The sequence below is a fragment of the Dipodomys ordii genome, unplaced genomic scaffold (assembly GCF_000151885.1).
Source record: "Dipodomys ordii isolate 6190 unplaced genomic scaffold, Dord_2.0 Scaffold43, whole genome shotgun sequence".
Lineage (NCBI taxonomy): Eukaryota > Metazoa > Chordata > Mammalia > Rodentia > Heteromyidae > Dipodomys > Dipodomys ordii.
Genome location: NW_012267259.1, coordinates 6187845 through 6211623, shown reverse-complemented (window position 1 = coordinate 6211623; position 23779 = coordinate 6187845). Strand labels below are relative to the sequence as shown.

The 23779-nt window shown below is 39.3% G+C and overlaps 1 protein-coding gene across 4 annotated transcripts in view; it reads left to right on the top strand.

Moving 5' to 3' along the window:
- Tcf4 (transcription factor 4) overlaps nucleotides 1–23779 on the top strand; it is a 350212-nt gene that overhangs the window by 100097 nt on the left and 226336 nt on the right. For all 4 annotated transcript variants that reach the window (XR_001175170.1, XR_001175169.1, XM_013018942.1 and 1 more), the window contains exon 3: nucleotides 20789–20850. Coding sequence is in view for 2 of the 4 variants with exons in the window: in XM_013018942.1 (XP_012874396.1) it covers nucleotides 20789–20850 (62 nt within the window). In the remaining 2 variants the exon portion in view is untranslated. The remainder of the gene's footprint in view (nucleotides 1–20788; nucleotides 20851–23779) is intronic.

Genomic DNA, 23779 nt, shown 5'->3' with positions numbered 1-23779 from the left:
TGGGTAATGTAGAATGAGCTGCTTAACCTTCACTGACTCAGGGATGGCTCTGCAAAACCAAGGCAAACTGTTTACTCTCTTGCCAGAAAGATGCGTATAGCTAAATACGTCTGTAAAAGTGTACCAACACCACACATGTTGCCTGTGTGGACTTAGGATGGTCAGAGAAAAAATAATTTGTATGTGTCTTCTGCAGCCATTAGCGTTTACCTGTACTACATGCTTGTTACATATGTGTTGGCCACTTGAGATTTGTGAGAGGACCATAGGGACCAGGAAAGATGCGTTAACCTGTGAGAGAATTAACTGGAGAATTAGGTGGCATGTAACTTGTCAACCTTCAGAAGACAGTGCCTCTCTGATGCTTTGATAAATATGAGTCGCCAGGGGATGATGGCCTTTGCATTGATGAGGTCCAGACTGACCCAGACAGGATATGTATCGTAAGACCCTTTGTGAGTATGGATTTCATAAGTCTGCCTCTGGGGTAGTACAAAGAGGTGGATGCTTTCAGTAGGCTACAAAAGAGAACAAATTCTTCTTACATGGGGGAAAAAAAGCCTAGGTAACCTGTTCCCAAATTGCTCAGCTTCTCCTTCCTCTTTGTCATCCTGGAAATACTCAGGAGATTCTTGCCTTGGTTTTGGGTATCACATCCAAACAGGAAATTATTGAGACAGGATCAAAATACATCTGCTCCTTCCAAAGTAGGGGACCTTTCTCAGAGACCCAGTTCAGCCATGTTTTTATAGCCAAGTACCCACAAGTCTCCAGTGTGGGGATGGAAGACTGTGATTGGCCACAGTTTTTGGGATTTATTTCAAGAACTGGAATGGAGTTATCAGCATGTTATCCACTAGGAGATTCATGCCGTCTAGCTATGAGAAAACAAACCAAAGCAAGCTAATGTTCTGAGCTAAGATGAAATGATGAAGTAAATATTTCTATCACTCATTTCTATTTTTTTCTGCAACAAGCTGGACCATGCATGGTCTTTAAGTCTGAGCAAGAGAAATGTATGAGTAGATATTCTGTCCACATTGGGGCTGGTACCCACATTTCTTTAATATCCTCCAGAGTTCAGAGAAAGATGAGAGTTTTGAAGATTGGATATAATTGTAGGCTTTGCATGTATTCTCAATTGCTGGCCAAAACCAGTTTTCTTGATGTGTAGGTTAGTTATTAATAGATACGGTTATGTATTTTTATCTTGGATTTTCAGACATAACTTAAAAAGTCATATATATCATTGCTTCTCATCTACATCTTCAACTTAAATAAATGTTCTCTATGGTTCTATGTACATTAAGCAAAACACACACACACACACACACACACACACACACACACACACACACACACACACACCCATGAGACTGGATGAAAAAGTGCTTCTCAGAGTTAATATTAATTAAAGCAGTAGCATTTTCTTGCTGGGCTTATTTAACTCCAAGATCATGAATGATTGATTTGTAAGAAGAGAGCCTTTTCCACAGAGAAAGCCCTGCATTGAATTTGAGATGCTACCATCTGAAGATGCCACTTCTCTTTCATGGCATAAGCAAATGAGTAGAAGGTGGTTTCGGAAGAGGCTGACAGTAGGCATTATGGGTTCTCTTCCTAGCTTCCCCAGTAGCTTGCCTTGAGCATGTGGACCAACTCCTGAATTCCTCTAATGTATAAAATAGTAAAAGAAGATGAAATAGTGTGTGTTTGGAAAAATGGAACTAAATGGATATAGGATATTTATGATTGTCACTGTGGTGGTTCTGATTATTATCACTAGTAGTATTTGCTGGTCTTGGGGCTTGAACTCAGGGCCTGTGTGCTGTCCCTGAGCCTCTTGCTGTTCAAGGCTAGCACTCTACCACTTGAGCCACAGTGCCACTTCCAGCTTTTTCTGAGTAGGTTATTGAAGATGAGAGTCTCATGGACATTCCTGTCTGAGCTGGCTTTGAAGCATGCTTCTCAGATCTCAGCCTCCTAGGTAGTTAGGGCTGCAGATGTGAGCCATTGACACCTGGTAGTTCTGGTTATTTTTGAAGCAAACTTGAAGTATAACAAGACTGTTGCTAATCAGTGGGGAAGTCAATGAAAAGGATTAAAGAATGTTACATTGTAACTGCGATCCAAGGGACATGGACTGCCTAACCCAGGTTCTGAGTTGCTGTCATCTGATTGAAGAATGCAGTTATGCTGGGGAGAAGAGGTCATATCTATCTAGGGATAACTCACACATAAAATCTGTTTTGTGACACTTTTTATTTATTTTCTGTTTATTTTATTGCCGAGGATTGAACTTGGAGCCTGGCACTGTCCTTAGCTTTTTTGCTCAAGGCTGGAGCTCTACTAACTTGAGCCACAGTTCCATTTCTGGCTTTTTGGTAGTTAATTAGAGTTGAGTCTCTTGATCATCTATTCCTGCTCATTTCAAACCTTGATCCTTAGATCTCAGCCTCTTAAGTAGCTGGGATTATAGGCATGAACCACCAGCATCTGTCTCTCTCTCTCTCTCTCTTTTTTTTCAAACCAGAAACTATTGAGCTTGAGATTTGTAAATTAAGTTCATTTGGTTACATAGCTTGCAAATGTTGCACTGTATTTAGAATATTCTTCTGCATAATTCCCAGTGAATCTCAGTCTATACTTGCCTTATTTTGAAACGAGTAATTATTTAAGTTATGGAGACAGATGTCTTGTGTCAAGCTAATACTTATGGCCTGCTTGTGATTTAATCTCTTTAGTTAATAGTGGACAGACATAAACTCGTTATGGACTTCTGTTAAGCTAGGTCTAAGTTGTTCTTTTCAAAGTTGCGGGAGTGTGGAATGTCAGGTAACTTTACGATTCTACTGGCATTTTCATTGTGTGCACAGCCCATTGGAGGAGCTGAAGAAACAACCATCTAACAACTCACATAACAACAAGAATAACTCCTGGGATGCTTCCTCTGGGACTTGTACCTTGTGCTGGGTGCCTTGGGCAGAGGGAGAGCAGTCTGCCCTCAGAAAGCATTTTGTTCAGTGGAACAGAGAGGAATTGCTTGATAATCCTGAAAATGCAAAGTTAACATCTCTGAAAGCCCCATTATGGAATAAGACCAGACACATGGGCAAGGAGAACATGGTATTACTCGTCAGGGGGATAAGGAAAGCTGTCCCATGGGGGTGCTAGTGTCTTTGAAGGTTAAAGTGAGAGAAGACAGGGCAAGTAGGGAAGTGGAGAGGTGTGAATACATGGGAAAGTGTTCTATGGAAGGAATCTCCTGTTCGGATTGGACATCGGGAATGCCAGTGGTGTGCTCGAGCATTGGTCAGGGAGGTGACCACAAGTAGAGGAAAGAAAATGAAGGGGGTGGCCTGTGATATTACCGAGATGGATTTGAAGGCCACCATCAAGAAAGCTCTTCTTGCCATCAGGGTAATCCTGTCTGCCCTACCACAGTGCTTAATATGGGTGATCCAGGCCTAGGCAAATCCGTATGTGGTAGTCCCTGGCTTTAGGGATTGATTGGTCCTCTGATGGTCCCAATCATGACAAATCTTAGCAGGCTTTTTTGTAGACTTACATCTGCCATTGGAAGTGATGGAGAAGCAAGTAGGTCCAGGAATCCTATGACCATGAAAGAAACCAGTTTTAGGATAAGATAAATATGGAGAATCTTTGTTGCTGCTAATGTAGTGGCTCTATTGGACCTGGTTCCTTGGAAAGCTGCCTTGTTCCTGTTACCTTCCTTGTTATTGTGGGTGTCATTGCAGTGGCTTGAACTCAAAGCTTAGGCATTGGTCTCTGACTTCTTCTTCTTTTTTTTTTTGTTATTTATGTGGGGCTGGCTTGAACTCAGGGCCTTGACACTGTCCTGATCTTTTTTGGAAGTTAATTGGAGATAAGGGTCTCATGGACTTTCCTGCTTGGGTTGGATTTGAACCATGATCCTTAGAGCTCAGCTTCCTGAGTAGCTAGGATTACAAATGGTAGCACTGGCACCCCTCACCCATTGCCTTTTTTTTAAATTGTAAAGGTGATGTACAGAGGGGTTACAGTTATGTAAGTCAGATATTGAGTCTTTTGAACCGTGTCAGCCCTTCCTTCATTTTCTCCAAGTTTTGTTCTCTCCCGACTTCTCAGCCTAGGTTAAGTGTCCTCCTGGATCTCAGGCTACACAGGAATGCTGTTGAAGTTCCCTGGCTCTTCCTAAGGCCAGGCACGTGCACAAGCCTAAAACAAGGCATTGCCAGCAGTCATTACTGAACTAGTGGCAAAACCTCTTCAGAATCTAAGATGTGTCCCAGCTCTTCTTGTACTTGGACTCAACTCCTAGACAGTCTTTAGTTAAGGCCAGGGCAGAACAGACTACTGTGGAGAGCATGAATATATGAGGAATCACTGACTAAAGGATAGTGCATAGCTTATCCCAGTTGACAGGTACAGTCTATTTCCTGGGATGTTTTAATGGATCATTCTTGAGCTGAGATACATATAAAATGTTGAATTGAGTATTTAGAGGTAAGGGTGGTAAAGATGGAATGTATATTGATTAAGAAGAGACAGATAAGTGTGTGTATGGCGGAGGAGTGAAGAACAATGAACGATATATAGTATTGGATGGAAGACTACTTCAAGATAGATTTAAAAAGGACATTTCTGTGGTCCCATTAAAGTGGATTTGGTATGTGGAGAAAACTCATCCATGTACCCTTCAGTAAGCAGCTTGGTTGTTCGTGCAGGAAACACAAGCATTAGGATTTTTTATTTTATTTATTTTATTTTTTTGGCCAGTCTTCCAATTATGAAGCTTGATTTTTTTTTCCCTCCTCTCAATTGGGGATGATACAACCTATCTTGATAGTGGCTGTGAGTGTTAAAAAAAGCAATTTACTAACAATGCTTATAATGGTAGTAAATATCTAAATAACCTGCTCTTCAAGATGGGGAGGGGGATTGTCAACTTCTATAGAATAAATGTTCCCACCAGTATTGGTTTTGAGTTGTCCATGTGTTTTGGCATCAAACCTATAGTTGGGAAGATACATGTAATGCCAGTATAGTTTGCCAGGTTCTAATTTCCCTTCTTCCTTTTACATCAGATATATACTGGAAAAGTTGAGGACACTTTGTGATTACTGTATTTTTAAAGATACTTTATTCTTAAGCAAAATCAATCCTTATTCTGTTTCTTCTACCACTAATATGTTAAGGTTTGTTGGATGGCAGTGATATCTCTGTCATAGTTTGTACAGTTTTATTACTGAATCAATAGAAAGACAAGTGTTCTCTGAGAGATGCTTGAGGGAGGTGAAGAAACAGCACTTTTTTTTCTATTGGATTCCTTTGAAATTAACATCACTCCATTCTCAATTGCAGTACCTCACAAAAGTCAGTTCTAGGGAGTGGACGATAGCTTAGTGGAGGTTAAAGGCTTGCGTTTGATGATCAATACTGGTCCCCTTGCCCCAGTAAATGTGAACTGCAGCATATATAATTCTTAATTTTTTCTCTAAAATTCTGCAACCTTTTTCTTTTCAAGCAATCACATTCTGTTTTTTTTAATATGATCTTTTCTTCTATTTTACCGAGAAAAGACCCTACTTTATGTCAATTCTAAATAACAAATGCCAAAAATAAAAGTACTGATAGCACAAAATAAATGGTATCTGCTACCCTCCCCCACTTTCTGCCTTTCAGGTTCCATAGTGACATTATTTTTAACTTACATATAATTTTCATGATTGTTCTGGAGAGTGGAAATAGCCGTTCTCATTTAATGAATGAAAATACATACAATCTGAGACATCAAATAATTTCTCCCAAATTCTCCAGGTAGCAGTCGGCACAGCACACCACTTTGAGTAGCATTCACAAGGTAATGGTTTAAAGATGGGTAGTGAATGCATCGGGTTTATTTTCTTGAGACAGACTGAGCAGCCTGAGAACATTTGGTGCTCAGAGGGAGGAAGTGCTAAGAGGGGAAAACAAGTCTGAAAGGGAAAGAAGGATAGTTCAAAGACCAGTTTCCCCTGCTTCACAATTCTCACTGGTGCCAGCTCTAACTGCGTATGTTTGCTTTACTTGCAAGATAGAATCATCGCGCCAGAATTCAGGCAAGTCTGTTTTGGAGGATGCATTAGTCAGGGTATGTGAATTATTGGAATAAACAACCCCCAAACTTCAGTAGCTTAACTCTCTCCCTCTGGTGTTGCAGAGCAATGCTGATGACTCTTTCCTACCTGTGGTCTTTCTGGCCTTGGTTTCCCCAGTCCTTAGCTCTGCTGGTCCCTAGGACCTTACTGAAATGCTAGATTTTAATAACAGGTTGATCAATGAAGGGAGAGAACAAAGATTATAGAGGATGCTTGGGGGGGGGTAGGGCTGGAAAAGACAAGCATTACTTAGACTTTGGTTCTGTTGGCCAAATCTTAGCCATACAGTTCCACCTGACTGTAAAGGAGGGAGGTAGACTTTTGTTGGTCAGGAGAATGGTGGATGGTTGAAAACATAGTCCATACTTTACTGCATAGTGTTACACCAGCAGCCTGAAAGTTTGGGAGCCACTAGTTTTCAGAGGGATTGGGTTTTTGCAGAGAGACTTTAGATGTGGCCCTTGCTCAGCCCCTGGGGACATTAGGTTTTGGGCTTACTGCTGGCTGGAGGAGCTGTTTTTTGCCTTCGGTGAGGCAGAGCTGGTATTGTTTTGAGACACTGAATGAAGGACATTGGTCATGGAGATGAAACAGACTTGCTAACTGGAAGTGGATAAAAAAGTTCTTTTGGATTATGGGTTTCGGTGGGAAATTTACAGTGTTTCTAAGAATAAAAAGGAAAAAAATAATGCAAGAAGGAAAAGGTAATGAAGCAGTGGGTAGGAAGGAGATTATGGCCAATCTCTCTTTTGGAAACCCTTTGTTATGGCTTATTTAATTAAACTTCATTTTAATGAAACCAATTTTAATGCAACCATTCCAGTGAATAACACAGATTTCTTATATGTATATAATATTTAGCTTGTATAATTTTCACCTTAAGTGTTGTAACATTTTTCACTTGCAAAACTGATGATTACAGTTTAGGTCTCCTTCTGTCACCTAATTGTGGTCTATTTTTGGTTTCAGAGCAAGGCTGAAAGTCCTGTAGCATACCTTGACTGAACAGGAGAACAGGAGGTTGGGGGGAATGTGGGACTTCTTATAACAAATTACAGTTCATCCCATACAATGCAGAAGATTCACTGAATCTTCTTGTGATTTGCTTATATATTGTTTTGATCTTTTTCCCTTCCCTGTATTTACAAAGCTTGCAGTATTTCTTTTCTTTGGCTTTCTTATTTGTAATTGCAGATTTCTCAGTTTCTTTTGTGTACCACTTGCCTTCTCAAATTTGGCCTGACAGTTTTGCGTAGCTGAACGATTTATCGAGGACAGATCAACTGAAATGTGGCTCTACTTTAGTAAAGCAGAAGGAATGACATAAGGTTAGGTGACTGATGTGTGAGTTTTTGAATTTGATTTGGTTTTACATGGAAAGGTTGAAGCAATGATCCATGTATTCTAATAAAAATCATCAGTACAAATCAAATAAAATCTGGCTTAGTGGCTATTTTCCCACTGTATCACTCACGGCTAGTCTGTGCTGTTACACACCACATTTGGCAGGCATTGCTTTTCCCCACCAAAAAAATAAAATAAAATCTTATAGTCACGTTGCAATCTTTGCTCTGTTAGGAAGGCATCTTTTCTAATCAAACTTTTGCTAATCTCATCAGATGAATCATTCTTCTCTCCTTGACAGCTCAGGTTTCCCTGGCTTCTTTCCTTGCTTCTTGATTTCTTTCATGATGCCTGGTTATTGTCAGTCTTCAGGTCCCTGTGTCCATCTCCTTCAAACCAATGACATGTCTGCCATTCCTGAGGAAGAATTATGGCTTTTTACCATGTGAGACATGCAACATAGCCTCTCAGCTCGCTCTGACTGTGAGACATTACTGACCAGACGGGCAAAAGGCAGGAGGCGTCTGAGTGTAAGGAAGATGGAATGAAATGTATTTTACCCCTTCTCATGAAGTTCGTGTATTCAGCTCTGAAGAATGTCACTTGATGCTATCCAGTTGGTTTTAGTTCCTGCCCCCAAAGCCAACCTGGTATAGACACAGTGCCCAGTGTGTGCTCCCTACTTGAGTTGAGTGTATGTTTTAAAACCCTTGAAAGGGAAAGTACAGGCAGCTGCTTGGTTTGGAGGAAGCCCTGAGCCATTTTTGTCATCATAGTCCCGGGGCTCTCTGTTACATGGATGCCACATTTGTGCCATGGTGAGGTGTAAGGTGTTTGGGGTCCCCAAAAGGGGATGAGCACTGTTCTCACTGCTGACAATCATTTAAATTCATGTCACCAGAAATGGAAATGCTATCATTATTCTGTTGTCTGACTCTCCCTTTTTTAACAAGTGTTCCAGTGAACTCTATCCAGTCTTTGGTTGCTTGTTGGAAGACGTTATGGATTGTGCAGGAAAGGAATAATGTAAGTCTCAGGGCAAATGATCTAAGGATATCTTCCATTGGCCCGCCTGTGCCCTCCCTCCCTCCCTTCTCTCTCTCTTTTTGTATTCCTATAGAAAATGATTTTAGAGAGCTCATATTTAACCTCTAACTTCCCTTGATCTCAGTTTCATACTTTAAATGATTCCAGATGTATCATTTTAATTAAAATGCATTTAGAGAGTAAAAATAAAATGTAGAAAGAAGGCAGCATAATAAAAAAATGATTACATTATTGTGAGGTAAAATGTGGAATCCTTAAATCATCAGACTTCTTGGATTGGATGTACCAATTGACACAACGAATGGGTCCATCTCTTTTAGACACAATTGTTCCTTAGTATTAAGACACCATTAGGAACTGCGGCAGTGGCTCAGACTTGTAATCGTAGCTGCTCAGGAGGCTAAGATCTGAGGATCACAGTTCAAAGCCAACCCAGGCAGAAAAAACTCTATGAGACTCTTTAGTTAACTACTCAACACTGGAAGTGGAGCTGCGGCTCAAAGTGGTAGAATGCTAATCTTGAGCAAAAGTGTTCAGGACAGCACCCAGGCCTGGAGTTCAAGCTCCACAACTGACCAAAAAAAAAAAAAAAAAGGAACATTAGGAAATTCAAGTGTGTTATTGTACATGTATGCTGATTTCTCACATACACACATGTGTCTACACCCACTACACACATGCATGGCAAATCTCTGCTTTATGTTTGTCCAGGATTTGGGTAACAGGAATTATGAGGAAAATTTCCTAAGCCTTCATAAATCAAAGTTGAAATCCCTTAGTACTGTTCAGTTTATAAAATGATAAGGCTTTATTCAGAGTATTATAGGGACCATTTCTCCATTGCATTGCTTACAAGTTAACTTGCTCCATCCGCCTATTATGGAAAGGCTTTACTGCAAGGCAGACTTCCTCCTAATCTTTTCTATGGTCCAGCATTGCTCCTCATCTCCTTAGCTATTTGATTGAATGTGTGGATATATTTATTACAGCTGTCAACCCCACTAACATGGTAGCTGTTTCTCATTTTCAATTTTCTCAGTTTTTGAAGGCAGCACTACAGTTTTCTGCTGTCCTCTGTGTGGATGTCACTGGGCCTGTTGCTCTTTGCTGAAAGGCGTCTCTCCATATTGGTGTGTAGAATGTGGGGAGAGGAGACAACACAGCCGGTTAGGATAACATGGCTCCAAGTGGATCACTCTTCTGTGTGATTTGCACATTGCATTGAATTCACAAGTAGACTGCTCAGTCTTGGCTGAATGCCAGGTTAATAAGATACTTTGTTTAACATACTCTGTTTTCTGTCTTCCCCACCCTGACCTAGGTTGCAAGGCTACCACTAATGTCTGTGTCCCTTAAAATGTTTCTAGAGTATAAATAAACTATTGAGTATTTCTTATCAATTCCAGTTGGACAGCAGTGCCTGTACTTCCATGGATGTGAGACTTGGGATCACAGAAGAGAGGAGGATAGTGAAGCTAGCTGGTAAACTGTTGGTGGTGGTCAGGAATCAGGATGAAGACAGTGAGAGGGTGGAGGGCATTTTCACTTTTGTATTTTGTATTTTCATTGTTTTCAGTGAGCACATAATTAAAGATTAGTTTCAGTGCTCTCAAAGAACTTCTCCACGGATTGTTGATGAGTTAAACTATACCCAGGAGAATTTGCATGGCATTCTGACTAGGCAACAAATATGAGAGAGAAAGAGACGGACCTACCTCCTGCCATGAGGCTTTGGTGTGATATCCTGGAAGGAAGCAATTCACGTCATCTGGAACAGGAATGATGACAAAGCGTAAACTGAGGAACATTCCATGGAAGAACTTGTCTGTATTCCTCCATAATGTCCTTATCACAAATAGAAGGACCGAGGAACTATTATTGAATAAAATAAGTCACATTGACAGGACAAATATACTACTATGATCTGGACTGGATCTTTTACCAAAATGTCTCAAATTAAGGATTAGATAGATGCATCAGAGATTAATTTCCTGATGCTGATGACTACACTGCTTTTGTTCTTCAGAATTTCACATAGTAACTGATTCCATGTACTTGCAGATAGTTCAATAGAACACATTAGGTAAACTACATTGTAGTTAAAACCTTTTAAAATAAAAAAATAGAGAAACATAGGACATTATGGTATTTATAGTTTATCTTTTCTTGATTAGTTTTCAGGTAGGGCCAAAGTATGTGGTATTTAGTGGGATTCATTAGGGCATTCTGATGGTCAGCCAGCAGTTGGGAATCACTACTGTATAAATTACTCTTTCCCACCGAGTTGATAGAATCATTTTGAGATTAGTCAGATGCCACAAGTGTTATAAGAGGAACTCTTTCAAAATGTGAATGAATGAATAAAAAATTGGTCTTGTTTAGTTTGGGAACTTTGAACAAGGTAGAAGGTTGTCCAACTCTTGTCCAGTTTTGGCCTAGTCAAAGCATATCAACGAGACTGCTCTGAATATGCCACAAACATTGAATGTTTTACTTCTCATAATTCTGATGAACAAAGATGTACTATGGTTAACTATCAGATTGTAAATGGAGGGAAACTATGTACTATTGAGTGCAAGGAGTAAAATAAAAACAGTCCTCCTAACCCCCCCCATCCAAGCCATTATGATTTCATATTTTTAAAGTATTTCAAATTTATTTTTCACCAACTGCTTCCCTTTAGCTACGTATGGAAGTAGATTCATCGAACTGTAAACAGTTTATACATTTATACAGTTCTCCCTTGTCTGTGTTTGATACCGATTTGCCTCTTTTTAATTGTAACCAAGATAAAGAATTAGTAGTTTAAAACAGTAGGAACTGCCTGATCTGCTGTGATCAAGGAATTAGATAATCTGGGTTGTTTGCTTAAGGGTTGTGTGTCTTGAGACTTTTATAGGGCAGTATTAAAGCACTGAGCCTTCTTATTATGCCAATACCCAGAAGATTGCTTTAATGAGAAGTAAAGGGCCTTTTTCCAATTACAAGGGAATAACTGTATTAAGTTCCTGTGTTATGTCAACCTGCTTTGATTTGATTACTGGGAAAGAAATGGATTTATCTGTCACTGTTACTTAATTAAGCCTTCTCATTGATGTTTTGCAGAGTAATATAGTGTGGTTTGCACATTTGAGCCTAAATACAGAGAAAATTGGCCTAAAACTAAGACACGACCCCCAAAGAGAACATGGGTGATTGATTGGCTGTCATTGCCAGGTCATAGGATGCGGCCAGTGGTCAACAGGTGGAAGGATGAAAAGGATGAAATAGAAGTCTTCTGGGAGAAGCTATGCTAAGCCAAGGTGACTGTGCTAGAAAACTGGAGTTTAGAATCTCATACTGTTGGCTTCTCCACTGTCAGTGAGGCATCCTATGAAATAGGGAGTAAAGAGAGAGGAGATTGGAAGACATTGGTTAAAAGTATAACAGGGAAAGAATACAAGAAAAACTGAAACAGAAAGAATGCCATTGGGGAGAACTTAGAACCTACAACCTACAACCTAGATCTTCACACCCTGGCAATATAGCGAGGTCTGCTGGGGAAATGAGGAAAAGACAAAACAGTCGTATGCTTCATCTTGACCTTTCCTACGGCAATGTATTTAGTACATTATTAACCAAATATGCATTTTCAATATTTCTATTTCTTAATGATTTCACAACATAAAAATTACATGTGATTTGAAAAATACACTAATTCAGTCTACAAATCTTCAGAGTTAGGTGTCCTGTCCCTATAGAAATGAAAACAATGCTAACTTCATTTCTTTTTAAAAGGGTTTTGTTTCCTAAAGTGTTCGCCTCTTATTCCTCACACTCAGTTGTGTGTATTTGTAATCGTATCTTTAATATATCCTAAGCACACAGATGAAAACTTGCCCAGTTTAACAGTGCCTTTAATTTGTGTACTTTGAAGCTTATCTGTGTGATGTTGAAGTTAGATGGACCATCTGCCTTCCCCCACTCTTACCTTTTTTGTTAAAAAAAGAACAAAACAAAAAACAAAAAACTGGGGCTTGAACTCAAGGTCTCGGTTCTGTCCCTGAGATTTGTGCTCAAGGCTAGCACTCTACCACTTTGAGCCACAGCTCTGCCTCCAGCTTGTTGTGATTAATTCTCATGGACTTTCTTGCCTAGGCTGACTTTGAACCATGATGTAAATCTCAGCCTCCTGAGTAGTTAAGGTTACATCTTTATCTGTGGTGACTTACTTCAAGTTGATAGTGTTAACTGATTTGGAATATTTAGTCTTCAAGAATATTATCTTATTAAGAATGATTCTTACGAATGGCCTTTTGACTTGTCAAGTTTCAGAAAGTCAAAGCGGACCCATTTGACTCAGAGTAATACTTCTGTTGTTAATGGCTCGTCTCAGCTCTTGCTCTTAGAATGCTTGGCTTCTACAATAAGGAAGAAGGTTGGAACTAGCTTGTCCCAGCTGTTTTGTTGTTCTTATTGTTCTTGTTGTTGGTTTGTTTTCTTGCAGTGTTGGAATCCAACAAAGGCCTCGAACATTGGAGGCAAGTGCTCTACCACTGAGCTCCCTTCATCTCTATCTCTAGCCTCAAACTTTTGAAAATGTTTCCAAATAACACATAGTGCCTCTCTTTCTCAGCTTCACAATGACTATTCCAAGTACAATGTTATTCAAGTTAGGTTATCATTGACAACTCCAAATTATAGGGATTGATATTCAGTAACAACTTCAATGTTACATTTGTTTGAATTTCTCAATTGATCTGTTCCTGTTGAATTTTCAAAATGATCTGTGTTTCTAAATAAGGATCATTGCTGACATATCTATAGCATAACAGCTGTGTACTTCTTTTTGTTACTTGAGTATTAACTGAATTTCATGCTACATAAAAACGTTTTCTCTGTTTATTTTTTAATACTGCACAATAGAATTAATGCCGTTTTAAAATATTTAAAATTTATACTTATTTGGAAAAGTAGTTTAGTTTGAACTTCAGGAAAATAATACTTTTGTTTAAAGACACATTAATGTATGTTAATAAAAGCTAACATATAGTCGGGGCGCTGGTGGATCACGCCTGAAATCCTAGCTACTCAGGAGGCTGAGATCTGAGGATCGCGGTTCAAAGCCAGCCCAGGCAGGAGAGACCGTGAGACTCCTATCTCCAATAAACCACCAGAAAACCGGAAGTGGCGCTGTAGCTCAAGTGGTGGAGTGCTGGCCTTGAGCTGAAGAGCTGAGGGACAGTGCCCAGGCCCAGAGTTCAAGCCCCACAACCGACAAAAAAAATAAATAAAATAAAAGCTAACACATTACCGTTATTACCCTTGGAACAATTTTTCTCTGCTGTCTGGTCCCCTGGGATATCCAGTTTTTTACACACACACACACACACACACACTCTGTCTCTCATTTTACCCCATCCCTCCTTTCTCTCTCTTTCTTCTCTCCCACTTTATCTTTCTCTCATTTTCAGAGTCAGATCTATTTGAGGTAGAAATCCATTAGCTCTGAGTAAGCCAGAACCAACATCAATGATCTGAATGTGTAAAGGTCAGGTCTCCATCCTTTGTGTTTGCCACATCTTCAAATGAGTATGGAAAGGATGATCACCTTACCTTTGCCTTTTGCGTAGTCTGATTTGGGATGTGCTGGAGTTTCTTGTCAGTGCTCAGATCATTCACCATGAAGCATCATCTCTTGTTTCTAGTAAAAACATAACTGAACAAGATCATGGTTGTGTAGGCATGATCTATCAATAGAGACTTGAGCTTCTCATCTCTCTTCCCATGCCTGTACTAGTACTCAAATTTGACTTCAGATTACTCTACTTAGAGCTCTTCTTCTACTTGGTGCTAATGAAAATGTGCACATCCTTAACACACGCTTTGCTGATGAAATATTTTGAACTCTAAATTCATCTGGCACTGATGGAGAGCATATGCCATCTCAGTTTGTGTAGAGGGCCCAGCCAAGGGTTCTTCCTGGACTAGGAAATTTGTAGGAACCACAGATGTACCCAGTCTGGGAGGCTCCGTAATGGTGTAGAGGATATTTAATAGTGTCTGTTGTGGCAGGGAGGAAGATCCGATGGTGTAGACTCCAACATGTCTCAGAATAATTATCTTTTCCTGGAAGAACTTACTATCCTCAGTCCAGAATGCTTACTATATATGTAGATGTTTTTCTTTAGGAAATCAGCCTATCTTCACAGTAGCAGGAATTTGTAGACGGGTAGGGTGATACAAAATGCCACTGGATTGTTTCTGTGACTTCAGGATGTTGGGTATCAGGCGTATTTTAGGCTCAAAGTATGGGAAGGACTGAATCACATCTCTGCCTCTCACCAGCACAATCTATATAATATTCATATTCAGTCTTAAGCTGATATTGGTTGGCCAGTATAGATTCCCTGCACCTTGCCTCCACAGCACAATGGTTTAAAAAGAAGGAATATTCTAATGCTGAGCTAAGTCACTGAACAAATCTACTGCTTACTGAAATTCTGTGATTTCATGGAGAAATTCCACTTGTGTGTAAACTTTTTGTGTTTCTAAGATCATCACTAATCTGTTTAGCAGAACTAGGAATTCTAAAAAAAGTAAGTTTTCCTAAAATCATTCTTTTTAGATATGTCAGGGGTTTAAATAGCTCAGATAGGTGAGACTATTGACAGATTTAGGTAGTTAAGGCATGGTTTGTTTACTTTGGGATGCGACCAGTTATTCTGGGCCATTTACTGTAACAACTAGGGATGCCAATACCACTCTCCCTTTATCTTCTCTTCAGTACCCTCTTGGGTGGGTCTCCAGCCTTAACTTCTGTTCCCTTTGACCCCAGGGGCCCCATGACGTTTCTAGGTTGGCAGATGTCCTCAGGGCAAAAATCTCCTTTCCTCCTCCCTGGATTCCAGCCTTCACTTTGATTTTGGCTTGATGATTCTTTTCCTATCTTGTCAGCTCATTAGTATTTTAAAGAAGTAAAAAAAAAATGTTATCCATCATTTTTAGTTTTCTGTGGGAGAGTTGTCCAAATATACTAGCCTGTCCTATTTCCAAGAATGGAAATCAAACTCGCTTATTTCATAGTTCACAAAAAGAAGTTCAGAGAGGCCAAGGAACTGGGGAAGACAAAATCCTGTCCAGTTCTAGCACTCTACCTCATCTCCCAATCCGGGTTTTCTCACTGTTGGCCACCCTGTCTGAGCCTTTCTACTTTACTCTCTACGAAAGCAAAGTGGAGATTTGAGTAATGAATGTGGATGAAAAAATCCATAGAAATTAAGAATTGTATCTTTATATCCTTGCTAAATAGAGTCTTTGGTCCTAGTTTTGCCCAAATTAACTTTTATATTTTGGCACTGAGATGCTAGGCATTTCAGGAGAAGAGAGCCGTCATGCAGAACTAATCAACTAAAACAAGAATTGTGGACTGTCATGTTGCCTTTCAGAGCACCTGTCAATCCCTTGAAAGTTAAGCCTGGCCTAGTTGGGATAAAATAAGAAATTAAGAAAAAAAACTCTTCTGAACAACTGAGTCCATAATTTGGGTCCACCAGTTGCCTCTTTCCTTTTGCCTTGGGTATTGTCCATACAGAGTTGGAGAGGGGAGAATTGGATATCCAGACAGCCTTTTCCCAGGCAGATTTTCATTTGTTGCTGTATTATATTGCCTGTTTATTTTTCAGACTCATCATCCAGATGTAAATACTTGCTACGTTGTGCTGTTTTAACTCAATGAGCTTCTCTCCCTGGTTCTGTACCATTCAGGGTAGTGAGAAGTACTTACGAATCAAGCATGTTTCTTTCTTCTGAAGTGTGTGTATCACATGGCATGGAATAAATATGTGGTTACATAGCTGCATGCATAGGTGCCCATATATTATTTGTAGAGGGAATCCTCTGTATACAATGAACTATAATATTGACCCAGCCCCACAGACTTTATCAGTGTGTCTTTTATTGATATTGTGAAAAGTTTTATCATATTTGGTCCAGTGTTGGACTCCATAGACATTTTTTTCCATTTAGTTTAATACCAGGATTAGTTATGTTTCTCCTGAATAATTTGTGTGTGTTTATCTGATAGTCATTGTCAATCTTCTTTTACTCTTTGGTAAGCTTACATAATAGCTTCAAAGTGTGAATACCCTTTAGCAAATATCCAGTTCACCATAGTGTGCAATTTGATAAATTCACCTTACCTCAGACTGTGTTGTTTTAGTCATGCATTTTTGTAACCCTTTCCCTTCAATCTTTATTTTATGCATTTCATTTGTATGATTCTTTAATCTCTTTTAGGAATGACTGGATCCAAAGTCTAAAATGAATACCTCCAGAATTGACAAGAGTGGTGGCCATTTTAGTTCACTGTAGAGAGATAGGACATTTTTGTCAGAGAGTTGTATGTAGAGGATGGGGGTGGACAGCACTCTCTGGATCCAGGATCCATGAGCATCTGAGTTTTGTTTCATGTCTGCTGTTAATTGACACATTGGGCAAGTTCTCACTCCATCTCAGTTTCCTTTTCTTTCTTTTTTTTTGACTATATACACAAATCTTCTTTATTAGATTTGTTTTCTTTTTTTTATTATTGTGAAAATACCATACAGAGGGGTTACTATTACATGGGCAAGGTAATGAGTACATTGCATTGTTGCTCCTCCTTTGTTCCTTTTTCTTTACATATGTAAAACTGTGGTTCTGTTATGGCTTCTAAGCTTCTTAACAAGGTATCTGGTATGTATCTAGGCTCACTAAATGTGAGCCACCATTGTTTTTCAGGAGGAGAATAATTAATGCAGAGAGAATGGTAGTAACAAAAGTATGGTAGTATTTAAGAGTAGTACTCAGTGTTGAGAAGGGAGTAAAGGATGGCCAAGGGCAGGTCAAGTAAGGGAAGATTGCTTTGTATACTGAATGCTGTTAAAATGGGCAGTCCAAAGTAGGATTTTCATACAAGTCATGAGATGTGCCATTAGATGTCAGCATGACTTGTTCTGTGTGTCTACCTGTGTAGTCTTGTGGCTTTGAAACTCCTATGTGAATGAGAACTACCTGGAGATCTTGTGAAAAACACAGTTTTCTTGCCCTCAACCCTGAAGTTTCAAACTTAGTAGATCTGAGATGGGGCAGTCAAGAATTTATTGTATATACCACAGAATTAAAGATAAGTAAGGGAAGAAAGGTGGATTGAAGGGTGGGAATATTGAAGTGGGCGACACTGACTGTATTCATAAACTACTTTGTTATATGGTACCTCCTTCATACAACAACTTAAAGATAATTTATTTTTAAGAAGTTGATTTTGAAATGAGCACATTTTATGATTAGATATAAGCATGTGCACTTTGATATGAGATGCAGGCTAGTCTGACAAAGCTTAAGGGAGGGAAGATGGAAACAAATGACTGAAAATTAACATGTTTACCTTTCATTATGGATTACCATTATCCAGCCTATAGCTTTGTCTCTTCTTGCTATTGATAAATGAACAGCAGGCACATAGTTTTTTTTTTTTAATCCAAGAAGAAATATGCTGAGAATTTATGCAGCAGTTCTATTTATTGGGTCTAGTAGAGGTGGTGATTTTTCCTTATCCTCTAGATCTAGCAGGAAGCCAAGGGGTGGGGGAGGGGGAAAGAGTCTTTTCAAAAGAGAGCAGTAAATGGGAGGAAGCAGAAAGGAAGGCACAACCACATTAGGTCAGGAAATGAGAACGTTGGAAATGGGAAAAGAGCAGTCAGATCTGATTGGTTGGGAATCTATTTGTGAAGGAACCCAGCCAGTATTTAACCTGTTTTGAAAAAGGCTCGACTTCCAGCATTTTTAATTAGTGGATTGCTCGCTTTTGAAATTGCCCAGTTGGGAATACTCAAGTTTTGATGTGTTTTATCTCCCTGCTAATTAGCAGGCTGCCTGGTTGACCATCATTTTTCCTTTATTCAGTGGACAGAAGATGTATAGAAAGGTCTCTTGAAACACTGCAGCTCAAGTCTGGGTTCAAATGCACAAGGCACTGTATTTACAAAGAGTTCTTACTAAATTATAAATTGAATTCTAGTACATAGTTTCCTTTAATAGCATTCTTTTTTTGTTTTATGTAACTAATAGATTGTCTTTTTGTGGGGGCATTGTTAGTAGTGTTGACAGCAGAGTTGGGCAAGACCATTTTTGGTTATGGGGGTTTTTCTTTGCCTTTGTGTAGGGTATGTTACAGCATGTCTAATCTATCTTCCTTAGATACCAGTCCCCCCTCCCAACTGGGCACACTTGGGGGGCAGTATTCCCCCAAGTAGACTTCCACTGGTCTGGTAAAATAAGTTCCTGTATCTCTAGGTCTTTATCTACCTTATGTGTTTAAAGATCTTTTGAAATTGGAGAGGTAAAATGAATACAAACAATATGAAGTCTTTAGAGTTAAATCTTGTGCCTTTATTAATAATGTTTAGGCTTACCTTAATCTCAAATTAATTCAAGCTGGCTGTAATAGGTGAAAAGGAAGATACCTTGTGCCAAAAGTTGGAAAACATTCAGTGATAGAAGGATTTGACCATGCACTTGCTTTACAAAACTTAGGAGAATGAGAATTTTGTATATTTTTCAGTTGAGCATATACAGGACAGGCTAGCATGTTGGGTTGTTAAACAGCAGATCTGGGGAAAGTTTAACACTTTTTTCCCCAGGGTTGACATAGTCCCCAGAGCTTTTTCTTTATGTGCCTTAAAGCTCACAGTGCGCTGATCCTAAGTGTCCACAGGGGACAGCTGTCTACAGTAATGTTCTCTACTAAAGCACAAACCACAAGGAACTGAGAGTTAAGTGAGAGGAAGGGGGAGAGAGGGGTCGGGGCAGGAAGGAGAAGAAAGGGAGTGAGGATAGGATGCAAGAGGAAAGAGGAAGGAAAGAGCAGAGGAGGGGAAGGGAGTCAGGGGAGAGTAGGGAAATGATGGAAGAGGGGAGGAGAAAAGAGGGTGAGAAAACCAGCATACACACAAAGTTAATGGCAGTTAATCACTGTTGCCATTTCATTTCTTAATATATTCTATAACATCATGTACTCCACTATACCCCAAAATCAATCAATCAATTATACTATAATTACTTCTGCTGATAATAAAATCACAGTAATAGAAGGAATGACAGTAGACCATTAAGAGAATAAACAATATCACTGAAATGTTCGGAAACAATAAATGGGATTCTGTCTCCTGGATGGGAGTTTCACACCCTCCTCCAACTCTGTCGGAATCCTTGTGATGGCCGTCTGTTATCAACCGTGATTGAAATAATGAAACAGGGAAACTTTTTTCTGCTTACAATGAACATTTCATTTGAAACCTCACAGCCATTCCTAAATCTAGAGTGACTGATCTCGAAAACACTGTGATGTTTTAGGCAGGAAGTGTGCTAACTTCCCTGTTCTGTCCCTCTCCTGGCTGTTTCTGTGTGCAGTTGTGTTGGGAAATTTCTTCACATGGTCAGCATTAGAACTGTCTGGAGAAGAGTTTAGTGAATTTCAAGTTTCTCTTGTGCTGTTGATCCAAACAAAATATTGCTTTGTAATTTAATAGCATCTCATTGCTATCTCAAGTCTTATTTATATCCCAAAGTCAAGACTTCAGATTTAGGTCCAATGCTATGTGTAGTATAAAACAAAATTTAAAAGAAAGTTTCAATCTAGAAACCTTAAATAAATAAACAATAACAAAAAAAACCAAGCAAGCAAACAATATTTCCAGTACTCCTGAAGTGTGGTAGTAGAAGTAGATTACTCAGTATTTTTGTGTTTTGTTTTGTTTTATATTTTCTATTGCCTAGGTCTGGTCCAGTGTGGTCTATCTTGTCTAGGGAGAGAACTTCCCAAGAACCTGATGGCAAAGAGGTTGAATGAAGTAGGTTGGATAGTCACCTCAGTTCAACTTGTCTTTTGAATTATGATTGTTAGTGCATTTTGAAGTTTGTTTTGTCTAGAAGATTTTAATAAAACTTTAAGTGCAGTTTTATGTCAGCGAAACTAGAGTCTATCAGACCGTGTGAAGGATGGAAGTAATTTTTATGTGCATACCTCTGGTTCCTGAGGGTCCAGTTCATTTCTGCTGTGAATTTAAATGAGTTAATTTAAGTAGATGGGTCAGAAGCCACTATCATCATGGTAGCCCCGTGCCTGGTTCTTAATTAAAGGCAACAGGAGATTAATTTGAAACATTAATTTAAAACTGCAAATACAAAAAGAAAGAATGATTGCAGGAGAGCCTAAAGAATTTTTCTCTTTTCCCTAGATGTAGAAGACAGAAGTAGCTCAGGGTCCTGGGGGAACGGAGGACACCCAAGCCCATCTAGGGTAAGTATATCTAATCTGTTCCCCTGAAACCAGACATTCTACATATGTAAATTGACAAAGTAAGAGCAGGTTTCTCACCTACACCAGCATAGACATGCACGTACACATACATGCACACGTGTGTGTGCACACACAACTTGTACACACACATACACATATGCATACTAAATTGAAGGAAAATTCTCTGGAGTTCTCTTTTCTTCTCTTGATGGAGATATTTACTGAATTTACACCTGTTCCATTTGTGCTAACTTGATGAAAAGTCCTTTATTAAAATTTGGCTTTTACCTTTGCCCCCCTTACTGACAGAACGTTATTCTTTGTATATAGAACAACTTTAAAAAAAGGAATACCATCATTTTCTTGTCATCTCTTGGTGTGATTAGACTGTGGATTCGTCCTGAAAATCCTATTTGTGATTCTAGCCTATCAGTCATAATTCAGGTTGATTTCACTTTGTATGGATGCTGTTTTTCCACCAGTAGGGTTGTTGGTAACTAGTTGGATTTATTTGTATTTGGTTTCAAGTTTTGCTATTTTTTTTCACCACTCACCGCCTTTATTTTGTTCCCTTGAACAAATGGGAGAGATTTTGGAATGAGTTCATGGGCTTGAGACTGGACCTTGTGGGATTTTGTGTGCTTGTGACCTTGGGTATGTCATTTTCACCCCTTTGTTTCTCATTTTCCCAGTTTGTACAGTGAAATAACAGAAGTGAAACATCTGTTTCACTGATTTCCTAGGCCTTCTAAAACCACAGATGATACACATAGAATGCCCCATATTGAAAGTAAATTTGGTACATGTGGTAAGGCAAACATCTCGCCTCCTCCATCTGGCTCTCTGGTGGGGAGGACGAGGCTTTACTGCAATTGGTTGTATTGGATTAGAGTTGGAGGAGGTCTCAATTTTGGCAGTAGAGGCAGGGGAGGTCATCAAGCTGTCAAAATGAGGACATTTTAGCAGGTCACAGTTATCTATTTCCACCTGTCTTTGGCATTGTGAGCCTCACAGAGTCTAGCAGGATCTCTAAGCTTACTGGGAACTTTGTTGAGCCTTACACCAGCTGTCGAGCTTGACATTCTAATGCATTATATGGATGGGCTGAGGAAATCTTTCCTCCTCCTCACGTTACAGTCTGCACTTGCAGAAATAAATCCATTCCCCTTGACAGCGAGTGGAGGTGAAGGAGCTGCGCTCTATTGTCTAGTTCATTCAGACTTACTTTGTTTCTTTTTCTCACGTACTGTACGTAATTGAGCCTACCACCATCTCCATTGAATCAAATACAAATCGAAAGAAGAAATGAAAAATAGGTAAATTTCAAATAATTATTATACTTACAATTGGGCTTTTGCAAGTAGAGCCATTTAGAGTCTTCTTGATTTAGTTTTAACTTTAGTTTGCACGTGGGAACAGTTTGTGAATGGAAGCATCAGGAGGGCGGAGGTGAAGGGAGAGAGTGGAGAGAGTGAAGTGGGCGAATATGATTGAAGTCCTTCACTGATGAATTACTTCCTGTACGAAATAGAACAATGAAACTTTAAAAACATTGTTAAAAGGAGAGGGGAGAATGGAGGAGATCCCAAAGAATAGTAGAGGAGTGGAATTTGACCAGCGTATATGTATGTATGAAATTAATACAGTGCAACTCTGTTGTACACTAATGAAGAACATTAAAGATTTTTCACATAAAAGAAAAAAAATTTATAGAGATGGAAACAAACTTTAGCTTTCATTAGCAGACAACCCTTCTTCCTAATAAATATGCTGGTGAATAGTTTCGAATCTGGGAATGATCATTTTTATTTTCCAAACCCAGGGAGTTGACACGAGATGGGTACTTGTGGACAAGTCCCTGGACAACACTGCCAACTTCCCGTCCTATCGTTAAGTGATGATTTTGTTACCTACTTGTAGCACTGTACCGAGGCTTAAATTAGGTAATACATAGTAAGTTGCTAAAGCACTGGGATGAGGATGCATACCTAATAGTAATTTGTATTGTGCAGTACCCAGTGTGGAGTGAGTGAGGGAAAACCCACCATACGGATTTAAAATGGGGCATCTTTTTACATGGCAGCATCCAGCAGAACTAGATTACAGCATCAGCTAGGTTCATTTTTATGAATGAGGGGAATGAAAACAGGGTTGTTTGTGCTGAGGGTGCCAGTCCTTCTGCAGCAAGGTGATGGCGTCTTTACATTCTTCACACAGCAGCCATCTTCGGTGGTGTGGGCCGATCCTGCCCTTTGGCTAACATGGCAACTGATACCTCTGAGTGAATCTGGCGTAGACTTTATGGGTGGTTCAGCCAGCTGAGCAATCCTTCCCTCACCTTCTCCTTTCTGGTCTCCTTATGCACTTCAGCAAAGCGAGATTTGAATCATGTCATACCAACAATTTTAACCCTTTCTTATAGGTTATCAAATTTCTCCATGGAAATTAAGTGACTAGTAAGAAAAACAATAATGTTTGAATTTTAAGTTCCCATGAAAACCAAGAGATAATTAGAATAATAGCAAAATGTTTCTTTAATATCTGTCCACTTTAAAGCCATTTTTTTAAGAGGAGGAAAGGTTGCATATTTGTCCTGCTTTAGAAATACCAATGTATGCTGAAGCTTTGACGTGCATTCATAGCTACATCTAATGTTCTTCATAGTTTTAATTAATTGTGTTAATTACTAATGCAATGAGCCAGTTCTCTTACAATTGCAATAGTAACTGTAATAGAGTGTCAAGACTTCAACATCACATAACCTAATATTGTATGTAAATAGTTAGATCTTTGTCTTCACAAAACAAATGATGCCAGGACACTTAAGGATTCCTTCCTTCCTTCCTTCCTTCCTTCCTTCCTTCCTTCCTTCCTTCCTTCCTTCCTTCCTTCCTTCCCTCCCTCCCTCTCTCTCTCTTTCTTTCTCTCT